The sequence below is a fragment of the Stegodyphus dumicola genome, chromosome 9 (assembly GCF_044657685.1).
Source record: "Stegodyphus dumicola isolate Sdum_Otavi_A_Nest chromosome 9, ASM4465768v1".
Lineage (NCBI taxonomy): Eukaryota > Metazoa > Arthropoda > Arachnida > Araneae > Eresidae > Stegodyphus > Stegodyphus dumicola.
In genome coordinates, this window is record NC_140776.1 from 173702064 (window position 1) to 173715890 (window position 13827).

At 33.3% G+C, this 13827-nt stretch overlaps 1 protein-coding gene across 3 annotated transcripts in view; it reads left to right on the forward strand.

The window, feature by feature from the left end:
- The window catches only part of E(bx) (nucleosome-remodeling factor subunit NURF301 E(bx)), a 113932-nt gene that overhangs the window by 53231 nt on the left and 46874 nt on the right, over window positions 1–13827 (forward strand). For 2 of the 3 annotated variants that reach the window (XM_085824363.1, XM_085824364.1), the window contains exons 8-11: window positions 3503–3642; window positions 4534–6301; window positions 9493–9631; window positions 9959–10217. In XM_085824363.1, coding sequence (XP_085680489.1) covers window positions 3503–3642; window positions 4534–6301; window positions 9493–9631; window positions 9959–10217 — 2306 coding nt within the window. The remainder of the gene's footprint in view (window positions 1–3502; window positions 3643–4533; window positions 6302–9492; window positions 9632–9958; window positions 10218–13827) is intronic. The other variant, XM_085824365.1, reaches the window with a different exon arrangement.

Below are 13827 nucleotides of genomic sequence, written 5' to 3' on the forward strand. Positions count from 1 at the left end.
TTATGAAAATATTGCACGACTACTGGAAACATTTTAGCGTTGTCTTTATTCGGCGCATCTGTTGCGACTGAAAAAAACTGCTTCTTTAATCTCATTTAAAAGTATTTCTTGAGCTGCAGGAGCAAGCACACTCTCACAAATACTTGTACATTTTGTTCTACCGCAAGAAATCTTTTTTGCCAAAGAAGAATCTGGAAAGAGTGCTATAACAATTTGTTTGTGCAATATTAAAACTATGATGGTGCTTAATCCCACGATAGACTGAAGTAATTCAAATTGCTAATATATTGTATTCTTCTTTTGAAGATTTCCTCACGAAAAATTTTGAAACCAATTGCGAAGAATCCCTATTCAATATTAACGATTAGTGTTTCTTGCTTTGGGAATGTACAGTTAGTTATAGCTCTAACACCCTCATGCTTAATATTAATTGTTTTACGACATAATTTACATTCTCCATTAAAGTTGTCTTTCTTCATAAGCCAATTAAGTTAGCCACATGTCTTGAAACAATGTCAAATACTTTGTCTTTTTTTTTTTTTTTTTAATCAAAATCGTTTTTGTCACTAGACTAGCTAACTGCAGACTAAATGAAAGAATGGATTGAAAATGAGAGGGTGGAGGGGGCATGCACGTGACACACCGGCTCCACTACTCATCAGCAAGGTGCTTACTCACCGTAGATCATTGCTGCAAAGAAAATATATATAGACATTCTTTGGCTGTTGTGCGTGGTAATGTGATTTTCGATGCTGTCAACCATTTCATCCGTGCGCGTTGTATCGTTATTTTCAGGAAACTTGATATTCTGGGAGAGTAATATTTATTTTAAATTCCTTCCGGAAGCCAGGAGATTTTAATTTTCAGGGTTCAATTCTGGGAGAGGTGGCAACCCTATCTACTGCCCTTCTCCCTTTCTTTGTTCTTGCACATTTAAAAAATATGATTAGAATTTAACTGATTATTATTATTTTGTCAGCTTTTCTTTCAAAATATTTTTTTTTTCTAGAAGCTTAAACATACTTGTTTATTTAATTCCATTTTTATGCATACATATACACCCTTTTGCAAAAAAAAAATCGAAGCACCAAGTAGGACTTTTGTGATCGTGACAAAATTTGGTATGCAAAAACATCTTGATCGAACATTCTAATGACCAAAGTTTCGAGGAAATGAACAGGAATTGCGCTCATTTCTAGTGCGCAAGTCGCAAAGTATAAAACCAGTAACAGAGGCAGAAAATTTATCTTTTTTTGTTGCTGCCATTGTAATTCTATAAAGAAGCAACTAAAGATGCCATTACGACGATATCGAAGACCTTACAGACAACTGAACGACTTCAAACGTGGTCGCATTGTAGGGTGGCGTGAAGCTGGGTGGTCATAACTAGCAATAGGCCGCCAGTTGCAGCATATAGACATTGCTGTGCAAAGATGTTGGCAGCAATGGTTGCTACAAGGATATTGCCGATGAAATAAATGCTCTGGAAGGTCAAGGAGCACAAATGCAAGGCAATATAGGATGACTGTTCGCCAGGCTCGAACTGCCCCAATGGTATTATTGTCAACTATTCAACGCACTATAGCCGCGTCTTTATCTCCCTTGGTACCGTCCACTATCTCATGCCGCTTGTCTGAAGTGGGGGAACGTTTGCCTTGGACCCCACAACATCGGCGGAGTTGTCTGGAGCATTGTCGCAATCGATCATCATGGCTGCCATCAGACTGGCATCGTATAGTGTTCAGCGATGAATCCCGCTTCATTCTTGAAGCATATGACCGTGTTCATGTCTAGAGAGGACAGGGCAGCAGTCCCAATCAGCCTTTGTTTTACAAAGGCATACAGCTATAATCCCTATGTGATGGTGTGAGGTGCTATTTCTAATGACAGCAGGTCATCTTTAGTCATCCTCTGTACATCTTTAACAGCTCAATGATATGTTGATACCATCCTGCAGCTGGTTGCATTACCCTTTGGCACATCATTCTAGGGCCATTTTCCAACAAGGCGAAACCACATACTGCTCTCATATCTCTGGACTGTCTCCGTGCGGTTGATACTCTTCTTTGGCCAGCAAGGGCGCCAGACCTTTCAACAGTTGAGAATGTGTGAGACATGGTAACGCCACCAGATTCAGGCGTCACTAAATATCTCAGATCTGGAGTGACAGCTGATGAATCTCTAGCAGAATGTGTCGCAGGATGACATTAAGAACCTCTATCACTCGTTGCCTCGACGAGTTAAAGCATGCATTGCTAACTACTAATTTAAACACTCAATGGGTTATTGTGAGCCGTGAACAGGTACTATGACCTTGATTTTTTAATCATTTTATTATCTGTGTATGAGCTATACACATATTCAATTTCATCAAAAACAACCACTGCCTTCATGGTGCTTAATTTTTTGTAAACTGTATTTGTTCAAAAATATGACTCCCAATGCAGCAAGGTGTGCAGTACAGATGATAAAAGTGCAAGTGAATATTTGATGAGACAGAATTCTGATTGGAATGAAAAACAAAGTACGAAATTAAATACAATAGTTTATTATGGTACATAGAAACAATCATGAATCATTAATGATACTTTAATACTTCCTTTCTTTCATACATGGAATTAACCAGCATAGGGCCTACCAGTGGCCGATTAGTAGCCTCCTGTCAGTGCCTCTTCAGGTAGAACCTTTCAAGAGTTGTAAGTGTTTTTGTGCTGTAGCATAGCAATTAAAATATTTTTCATACGTTTGTTATTGTTTTAGTATTAGACTGAATTCTGTTCCTGCAAAATAATGTGAATGCCGGACTTCTTAAATGGTAATAGGGGAGAGGGCAAAAAACTTGAATCAAGTGGTTACTTCTTATCATAATTGGTTTATTTTACTGCATACTTTTGATGCACTTTAAAAATCTTTTAAATTGGATTATGGGAATTAAATCTTTTAAATTGGATTATGGGAATTTTTGTATGTTCATCAAACCTCATTGTTGCTAAACCTCATGATAAACCTGAGTTGACATTTAAGATAAAAAGGAAGCTAGTTAAATATTTGCTGTGAAAGCATTGATTGATCGCCAAGTTCCGTTTAGATTTTTCTTATTGATCTGAATTTTTTTTCTTGTTACATATACTTCTGGAATAATTTACTTTAATTAATTTAAATTTTCTATTTATTTCTCATTAATGAATATTTAATATATTTTCTACCTTGTGTACTTAAATTATGTATTACCTTAGGATTTATTTTGAGCAAAGTTGTGCTACTTTTTTCATCAAAAAAGTTATTTACTGTAGTGTGAATTATGTTACATTATTCTTTTGCTAATATTTTGTCATTACCTAAGCAAGTAACGAAATGATAATATATGTATGTATTTGTAAATATGTGTAGACAGATATTTCTGAAGTTTCTAAAAATGTTTCTTGCACATTGATGCTTTTTAATAAAAGTTAAATATGACTTTTAATAAAGGAAATCTTTCTCTTTTCTCTTAACTAATCAGGTCATGTAAGATTACAACGTACAACTGCTGTGGATCGTGATGAGCGAAAAAAGCAAGAAAAACGTGAAAAGCGAGAAGGGAATGATGACGAAGTGGATAGAACAATATGGGTGAAATATACATTGGGATTGAAACATCAGGTATTTTTTTACCTCATTTTATTTTGAAAGTTAGCGCATTTGATATTTTGAGCTTTGTTTTATTGATAAAATAGTGTTTAGCAATATGATCAAAATGAAATTGCGCTTTTTTAATACTTCAAAGAAAAACTTCGTCTAAGTGTTATTTTTGCAGTTTCAATGAAATCATGTCTGTGATACAGAAAGAGATTGATGTCAATCATTGATAGATGAGATAGATCCTTTTATCTTAAATGTGATCAATATAGCATAAATTAATTATTAGAAAATTAATTTTACCTGGATTTATTAACAATATTTTGCCATAAATTTTATTTTATAACACGAATATCATAAATTTAAATTGGAAGAAGAATATTTTACTATAAATAAGAATTATATTTTACTCATAAAAACAGAAGTGCAACTGAGGGAAAAAATTTTCTCATGGTTGCTTGAGAATGATTACCATAGCTGGAAATCAGAGTGCATTTGCCATGGTTTTACAAAAGCACTAGCTGATGTGCATGTCACAAGTTTGGGAAAACGGAAAAAAAGAGAGCATTTGTGCTAAAAGTGACCTTTCATTCTGCTCTCATCCAACTTTTTAAAATGGATGAGATCTTGACACGAGACCTTTAGCTAATCTAATAGATCTAGCTTAGTTATATGACCAATTATGCTCACTTTTGGGAGTATATAGCTGGATTTACAGGACATTTAGTTTGACTTACATATACCTTTACAAACTTTCAAATTTGTCTGAACTTGTGCAGTAAAATCGTAGCTGTCTTTTATGGATTAGCTTATGTTCAGAAGTGTATAATTTTAGCATAACATTTTTAATGTCCTGGTTATAATATGTCATTAGTTTCATTTAAATTTCTTATTACTATAAATTGCTTTTTCTAGGTTTGGAAGCAAAAAGGGGAAGAATACCGTGTAACAGGCCAAGGAGGTTGGCAGTATGTTAGTTATACTCGAACTTACAGATATAAACCTTGCGCTGAACTTGCTTTAAGAGCTGGACCTCATAAAGTTGTTGTTTGTGAGAAGGGTAGTGAACCAAAAGTGATGGATACAAAAGATTACTTGAAAACAGTACCTGAAGAATCTGAACAGAAGCCATTTGCATTCCACGATCTGGCATCATGTGGAGAGTTAAAATCCAATATAATTGAGAATGAAGCCCTAAATAACTCAATGGAAATAGATGCTGTAAATGTAGAAAATATCAAAGAAGAATTTGTCGATAAAGATGAAGGCTGTGATGCAAAGATTTCTACTATTAGATTTAAAAAAAAGTATATTCCCCAAAATGCTGGTATCTTAACATCATATAAACTAAATCCAGAATTAGATATTGATTTAATAAATGTGTCAGAAGCTCTGACAGAAAGTGTTAGAGTTACATATCCCAGGCTACCAAAACCTAGCAAGTTAGATGAATATTTGGATATTCGGTTAAAAACTATCGAAACCCAAGATAAGTCACCTGAGCAAGTAGAGAAGAAAAATGTTTCTAATGGAGTGAAGTTAGAAGTCAAACCAGGCAATTTAGCTACACAGCATAGTGTAAGACTACTTGTTAAAAAGGGTGCAACAGCAACTGAAATTTCGAGAGCTATTGCTAATAAACTTGGTCGCAGGGATATGTTTAAACCAAAACCTACTAAAAATGTGTCGAATGGAGAATTTAGTAGTGCTGAAGAGACTGAATCTCCTTTAAAATTAGCAGGTTCTTCATTTTTGAGATCACCAAGAAAATGTTATTCTCCTCTTTGCCGCCTTGAAAATGCACAGCCTAAACTTGGTGTCCAGTGCAACTGTTATTCACCATCATGTCGGACTTTTAAAGCTAGCCAGGTCATAATAGTGAGGAAGGCATCTGATCAAGCAGTAGCAAAATTTAACTTCATCAATGCTACTGGTATTGATAAAAAATTAATTTCTGTTAAAGATGCTTCTGGTACTGAAACTGTTCTTATAAAACAAATAAGCAATTGTGGTGTATTAAATAATGAAACTAAAACAGCTAGGAGTTCACCTCCTCCTCTTCAACCAATCATTCCTAAAGTTGAGAAAATGGATACCGAAGAAAGTGAATCTAAAGAGGGCAATTCAAATTGTGATACAAAGTATAATATTCCTTCCTCTAAGGATAATAGTACTAAAGGAAAAGCATTCCTTGGAAAGGTTAGGACTACTAAAAAAGTAAAGAAAATGGGCAAAGGTGTATTGCCTCCTTGTAATAGATTTACCACCCCTTCAAAAATCAAAAGTATTCTTGCCTTACCACCCCATGAATTGCGCCGTGTTTGTAGGAAGGCTGGGTTTCGTGAAGCATCGGGTTTCAATTATAATGCTAAAAATAATCAGTATATTTGGCCTTATGGCACATGCCCACGGCCATCTTTCAAAACTGCATGGCAGTTCAGAACTCAGACATTGTCTAGTATTCATGAAGCAGCTTTACAGTTGCGTGTCATATGGGCATGCATTCGTTGGGATGATGTTCAAGCTAAACCACCTCCTAGTGGAACAAATACTATCTCTACAGAAACTGAAGTCCAGACTGTTGAATTGCTTCAGCGGCGAGATGTAGGAATGTTTGGTCTCCGTTCTGAGTACTTGGTCCGCAGGATAACAGTACCTATTGATCTTCCTTCCAAACCTAGAGGTATGATTATTTCTTTTTAGATTATTTATTAGGCATGATAAAAAATATTTGCATGAAGAATTACAAAATGTCTTATTTAATTCAACTAGAAAAGAATCATATCAATGAAAAATTTTAAATAGGTCAAAAAAAAAGGAAAATCTTAGAATGGTGATTTTTGAATACAAACTTGTGGATTTTGAAAGCAAATTAGACATAAGTCTCTAATATAATAAGCCTTATTTATTATTAATATATCATACATTGAAAATTCCTTTCTTTTTGATTATTTGTAGTGTGCTTAATTTTCTTGCATTATATTACTTTTCCAAATCATCATCCATTTGTCTTTACAACAGCATTGCAGATTGGCAGCTGTGAGAGCTTTTCCTGATTCACACTGCATAAGAGCTTTAATTTATCTTTTAAATTAATGTAGCTTGTTGGTGATCAAACAAATTTAATAATTTAAAATGTAATTCTTAATGGTTATTTTTAAAATAGCCATTAACAAATATGTTGGCAGTTATTAAAACATATTTTGAACATCATGTATTAGCTTATTCTCTCTATCCTTTTGGGGAGGGATAAAGGCATCTTGGTCACACATCTTTGAATAGTTCATCTGTGTTCCAAACATCATAGTTTGTTTTTTATCTTACTAATTCTTCAATAGACCTATATTCAAACATATGCTTTTTGAGATCCTGAAAAGAAACTTGTTGTATAGTAATCTGAGGCACCTTTTCAGTCAAAGTGCTTTATTTCTATTGATCTAGTCATGAAATGCTCAAAGAGTCTTTTCAGGAAAAAATCGAGACCCCCCCTCCTGTTCTGTATGTTTTTTCTTTCATGTGTCGAATCCAAATTTTAAGTTTGCCTCTTTGAAGCGGCGGGCTTCACAACGAAAATAAAATTTAAAAAAAAACCTAATCATTTTGGCATTTTTTTCAATTTTTATTTAAAAACTAAGCATTTTTCGTAGTTGACCATTCTATGCAAAATCTTATGGCCGGGAGCTTTATTTAATAGCCTATGCAAAATTAAAGTAGATTCAATTTCCTACAAAATGCATATGTTAAGTTTTATGTTCAAACAATCTAGGATGCAGCTGGAGTGGGATAAAAAAGACTCCTTTTTGGCTCTCTGTGAAAAGTGCCTATCTAACTCTGCAGTGGTGCTGTAATATCAGTGTCATATGGTGAAACTGATTATTTTATGAATGTCTGGTATTCTTAGGTCACATTAATGGAATTAACTATTGTGAGTGAGGTACATTGTCGGCAGACTCACTAGTTTATGGAGAAACGTGCTACTACTCCCTTTGTGAACGGTAAATGAAACTTAAATGTTTTGAGTGAAATAATGTTATACTAGACTAATTTTGTACTGTAATTTGTCAAACGTGAATGAGGTACCTAGTTGTTATTTGTTAGCTTGTATGTTTGTACCATGCTACAGGATACAATTTGTTATATGTCGAGTAAATAGGGGAATATGTTTGTGTTTGAAATACAAGGAGTGATCAAATGAAAAGGTACCAAACGACGTAAAAATGTAACAGTTAAATATTTGCATATTCCACCATGGGAAAACATAGCGAGACATCTCGGGATGCGATTGGAGCATGCACGGTCTCCCGCATGTGCAGGAGAGAGTAGAGGCTGTTATCAAAAGCGGCGTCCAAATGATGCGGCAGTCTGTATGAGGACAGGATGGCATTCGCGTTGCAAAATTCGACGACTGAGGAGCAGCGAGATGTTATCTGATTTCCGACAGCGGAAGGTGAGAAACCGGCAGCTGTTCATCACCGGATGGTGATAGTTTACGGGGAGAAATGTGTCTCTGTCAAGTCTGTCAGAAAATGGAGTGCCCGTTTTCGTGCAGGCCATGAGAGTGTGGAAGATGAGACGAGACCAGGCCAGGCAAACGCTGTCATCACGAGTGATCTCATCGACAAAGTGGACGACCTAGTGAGAAGTGATCAGCGTGTCACATTGCGAATGTTGGCAGTGCAGGTGGATGTCAGCTATGGAACCATGTGGACAATTGTTCACGACAGGTGGCGATATCGGAAGGTGTGTGCCGTTTGGGTTCCGAAGCAGTTCACCGACTAGCAAAAGGAACTTTGTATGGGGCTAGCTCTGCAACATCTGTTTCGGTATCAGGAAGACCCTGCTTTCATGGAACAGATCGTAACAGGTGATGAGACCTGTCTGTGACGCCATGAGGCTTCTGTGTATGATGAGCAAAATCCTAATGATCTCAGCATATTAAGCAACCTGTGCAATTTGTATTTTCTATACAAAAATGCTGCCACTCTCACTTGCAGAGGAAATGTATCTGATTGGCCTCACTACTACTGCCAGTAAGTAAGCAGTAGGCTATTGAAAGTATTTCTTCCTACATTTGTCAATATTTTTCTCCTTGCTTATCACTACAGCATCTGTAAAGCTTAAAGAGATTGTGGGATGAAACCTTTAATGCCTTCCAAAAATTTATCTGCTGGAGCATGGGGTTTCATACTGTACGGTTGAGATCGTGCATCCTAAACGATAATAAATGATAATTTACTGATTTTGGGTAAAGACAAAAGTCACCTTCGATGTCACCCATCACTGTTATGCAGATAGTGTACTTTTGTTAGCAAGTATACTTGAATAAAATTGATCTCTTTTGAAAAAAATATATATCTCATTTTTCAATATAGTAATTCCTTGTTAGGTAGGCTGAATGTTTTCGTGATTTCCCCTTGAATGAATATGAATTAGTTTCTCTGAGAACAAGTGCTACATGGAGGCATGGTTTTCCCTAGGCAGATAACCTTTGCATTCTTTTTTCCATAACTAATTGGAATGAAGAATGCAATTCTAAGTACATGATATAGAGATCTCTTTCTGTCTTGCATCTGCCAATTTGGATTTTGTTGAAGAAAAGAAAATGGTTATACTATCTTTACAAGTTAGTTAAATACCGCTCTGTTAGTTTGAATTCTGAGCTACTAATAAGCTTACTTGTTTACTGATGCATTAGGTTGTAAGCTCATCCACAGATGTTTTAGCATTAAATATGCATTTAGTTCTTTTAAAACTAGAGTATTATGATATTTTGAGTAGCCAAAATAATCCTATTTTGTTTCAAAATTTGTTTAACATGAAATCTCAGATGTATATACGGTAGATTACGTTTTATATTTGTAATATTTATTATAGTAAAATCCACGCCACAGAGAAGTGGTTTGCGAGAAAGGCGAAGACCTGAATCTCCAGAAAATAGATTACCTACTGTATCAGAAAGCTGGGTCCCAGAAGAAGATCTGGATCTATGGGAAATCAGAGAATTTGGGGAAATGTTAGTAGTGATATTTTATTAAAAATATGTATTGCTGAAGTAAATTTTATTGTTTTTTAATTCTTCTAATATTTCTGAGTTTTTGGTTATTGTTAATATCTGGCATGTTTTGCTTCGTATGTAATTTCTTTATTATAAATTTGATATTAAGTAAATGTTTTTATTTATATAAATTCTGTGATAGTAATTTTGCAGATTTTATTTTGAACATGTATTCTTTGCTATATATATAGTACTGTAATGTTAATTTTCAAATCTGAACTGTTTGTTAGAATCTGTAGTTTTATAAAATTAAATTTTTTCCTCCCTTCTGTCTAATCTATTAAGGGTTGAAAAAAAGAAGAGGGAACATTTGAGAGATCGACAAGCACATCAGCAGGCACAGCAGAGTGCCGAGAAGATCAAGGCTCAAATGGAAGCCCAGCTTGTGCAACAGAGACTAGCATTACAGCAAAAAAGACTTCTGGAATCATCTGGACAAGCATCTAAACTTCCAAATAAAGTAACTCTCTCTTCTAATCCCAAAACCACAAAAATAAGCTCTGTAACTTCCTCTACGACATCTACTTCTGCGACTGTAACAAAGGTAAACATATTTAGGTCGCGTGAGCATGTCTAAGATGGCTTGAATGTAGGTCATAGAATATCCTGCTTGCTGAGCCTGTTGCACTTTAACTCACTTATGAGAGGAGAATTCATTAAAGGAAGCTGTAATCCATTCAGTTTTGCTTAGTAATGAGCATAATTTTTCATTCTTTATGGTTTAAGCAGTTTGTTCCTTTTAGTTTTGGAGAGGGGAATTTTATAAGCAGATTGATAACTTTTTTTTTTTTTTTTTTCTTCAGAAAATGGAACAATTTTAGCTTTGTAATCTGCATGTATTTTTCTTTACAAAGTTACTAATAAACAGTTTATTTTTGTTTTAGTCGCTGCATTGGGCATTTGTGCTTATGCCCCTTTCATAATTTGGCTTTCTTCAGTTTGCTAATTTAAAGTTGTGATTTTTATGTATTTTATCATTTTGTCATTATTATCTACTCTTTATAAATTATTAAACCTTGCTTCTCACATCACTAGTTTTCTTCCCACCCCTTTTTCGAATTTTTAATTTTTGCATGGCTATGCAAGTTAAAATATATTATGTTAACTAATAAGAAAAAATTAGTGTTGTGTTGGTAGATGTTTAATAATTAAGTTTGGCAGAAATATTTAAACGAGTGTGAAAGGTATTTTCCTTTATTGAAATGTGTTGAAATGCTTTAAACTTATAATCTAAATGTAAAAATACCGAACATTCAGAATCTCATTTGACATAAAAATTAGGTGAGAAAACAATCTTAGATTGTTGTAGATTTGGGGGGGGGCGAGTTGTCAATTTCAAAAGTGTCTGACATTGGTTCTTTTTCTTCTGGGAATTCTTCCGCCTTCCTTCTGAAAAGGAAAAACTTATGTCAAATCATCTTGAACATAAACTTTTATTCAGAATTTACACTTATCTCAGATTTCATTTTTATATAATTTTAGTTTTTATTTTGACAGATCTTTTGTTGTTGAGATCATGATGACTGGGATGTTTTTCAAGCTGATATTGCTGACAGAAAGTTGCAAAATGTGTAGCATAGCACTGTCATATTTATTTGGAATTAGTTTACAGTCTACACAGTATACAGTTTAAATTTAAATTTTTGCTTTGAGATTATGATGTCTTTGATTTTTGAAGCAGAGAAGTCTGTCATTAAATGTTGTTAGATTTTTATGGTAATGAACTATGATGTTCTATATTTGCATTGGTACTTTTATATTTCAGTGTTTGACAACCAGTCTGGATATTTGCTAAGATGATGTAAAAATAATACATTAATATGTCGTGTAAATTTGGATAGATTTTTAGATAAATTTCTGAGAATTTTCCTTTTTTTTGGCCAAAAATATCATGATTAGTATATAGTGATACTTTGCTTCCTTTTTAAAGAATCTTATGTACAACCAGTCAAAAAAAGGGGAAGACTGTTCTATGCATCCAATTTTTGAAATTCAACTTGAGTTTTTCATACCCGGAAGGTGCGACTTAGGATACATATTAAATTTATATATAGCATTGTTCTAACATAGTATTTTGATACAAAATCACACTTTTTCTGAAATCACATACCCATTGTTTTCTATATTTTGCGAAATTATCAAATCAAAATTTATCAAAATGCGAAGTTTTGTAAAAATCGCATGAGTAGCTCTGAAATTTTAATTGCTCAATATTAATTGAATTTGGTATATATTTATTAATATTTTTAAATTACTTCATTTGTACTTTCAGAATTCAAAATTTAGGTTCAGTCCAAGTAAAATTTACACATTTTTCTGATTTATTTTTTAAATATTTATTTTTTAATAGTTTTAATAAATTTTTCCAAAAAATTTGATTATAATCTATAAATTTTGTACCATCATCTTAAAATAGATGTATTTCTATGCATAGCTGCGAAAAATGACAGTTTTAATTCGAAATTTCTGAAGATAGAGTGAATATATGACATGTTTCTGAAATCTGGCACTTTGTTTTAAATGATAACACCCAATTTGGTGTATGGATTTTGTTACAATGTACATTGAATTGCCACAGTTATTTTTTGCCTTAGATTTCCGAATAAATTTTTATGAAAAATGAATCATGTGGAATTTTACCCTCAGTTTTATTAATGAGCCATAATAAATATTTATTAATGCTATTTGAAGAGCTGTTTTTTAAATTATAAAGAATATTAATCAAATCTTTAATGTTTTATTTATCTATTTATTTTTATCATCTGCAACTTTACTTCATTTTAAATACAACAAAATTTATTGTGCATGTTTCAAAGATAAATTAAGATATAAATTTTTGAATATCTCAAATTTGGTATTTACGCATAATTTAAGTCGTAGAATGAATTATGTTTAAAAAAATTGGCATGTCATTTCAGATAAAAAATATGATTTTGTATCAAAATACATATGTTAGAACAATGCTATGTATAAATCTAATGTAGATCGTAAATTATTTTTCAAGACATGAAAAACACAAATTGAATTTTGTTGATCAGCCTTGTAGAACGGGAGTTATAGAACTGTCCCCGTTTTTCTGAGTGACTGTACATTAATGCTGTTACAAGTTGCCTTTGCATGAGAAACTATATAAAAACCTTTAATGTTGTTTTAAAAATTAAGGAAGTTCTGTCTTGTGAATCCGTTTCATATAAAATTCAACCCACTGATTGTGGGTAAAATCTGAAGTAAAATTCCATAAAATATGTCCATCTCAAGTGCTCGTATCTTTTACTGTAATAAACTTATCCAACTCTTAACTACTTGATGTGATCAGTATCTTATAAAATGCACGAGATGAAAATGTTGTGCATGAATATAGTCATATCCTAGTCTTATTTTTTATTCATAATATCTCATTAAACAGTAACGGGCATCTTATTCTAACCTTAACCTTAAAGTGAACACAGCAACAAACCATGAAGTATATGTAGTAAATACTAAAAGTCATGGAACAAACTCTGGAATATATCTAAAAACTTTGAAAAAAGCATGGCAAGAGAAATACTCTGTTAGCCAAACCAGAAATGATTTTATGATCTAGAAAAATTGTGTTTTGCTAAATATGGTTCCTTTTGTAGAGCTAAAAAACAAGACGCTGTATTTGATCAGCCACTGTTTTCTGGATCTGTGACATTGACTTTTAAATGCTCAAATTCTTCTTTTTAATTGTCTTATGCATATTTCCAAGAATCTGAGTACGTTATGAAGCATTTTAACAATTAGATGTTAGAGCAAACAAAGAGCACTTATTAGTCTCTTTTCAGGTATCACTATAAAGTCGCTACAAGGCAGAAACAAGCTTTTGTTTACTTCAGAACAAATTCAAATTTGAATTCAAATTTGGAGCACTTCCATTTCACCTCATCCCCCTTTTAATTATGCAGCACAGACTTCATGCTTATAAGTTTGTTTCAATCTGCTATCTTGCAGTTTGTTATTTCAAGCTGTTTTTCACATTCAGTTTAAGTGTAAGGAGTAAGTTTTTATCTGTGACTAGTATTAGTAAATTACATTTCCAAAATTATTTGTGACTGTTGAAAGACTGATACTTCAAACCCAGCATAAGAAAAATGAAAGCCTGTGTTTAGAAATATGATGGCTACTTTCAGTAA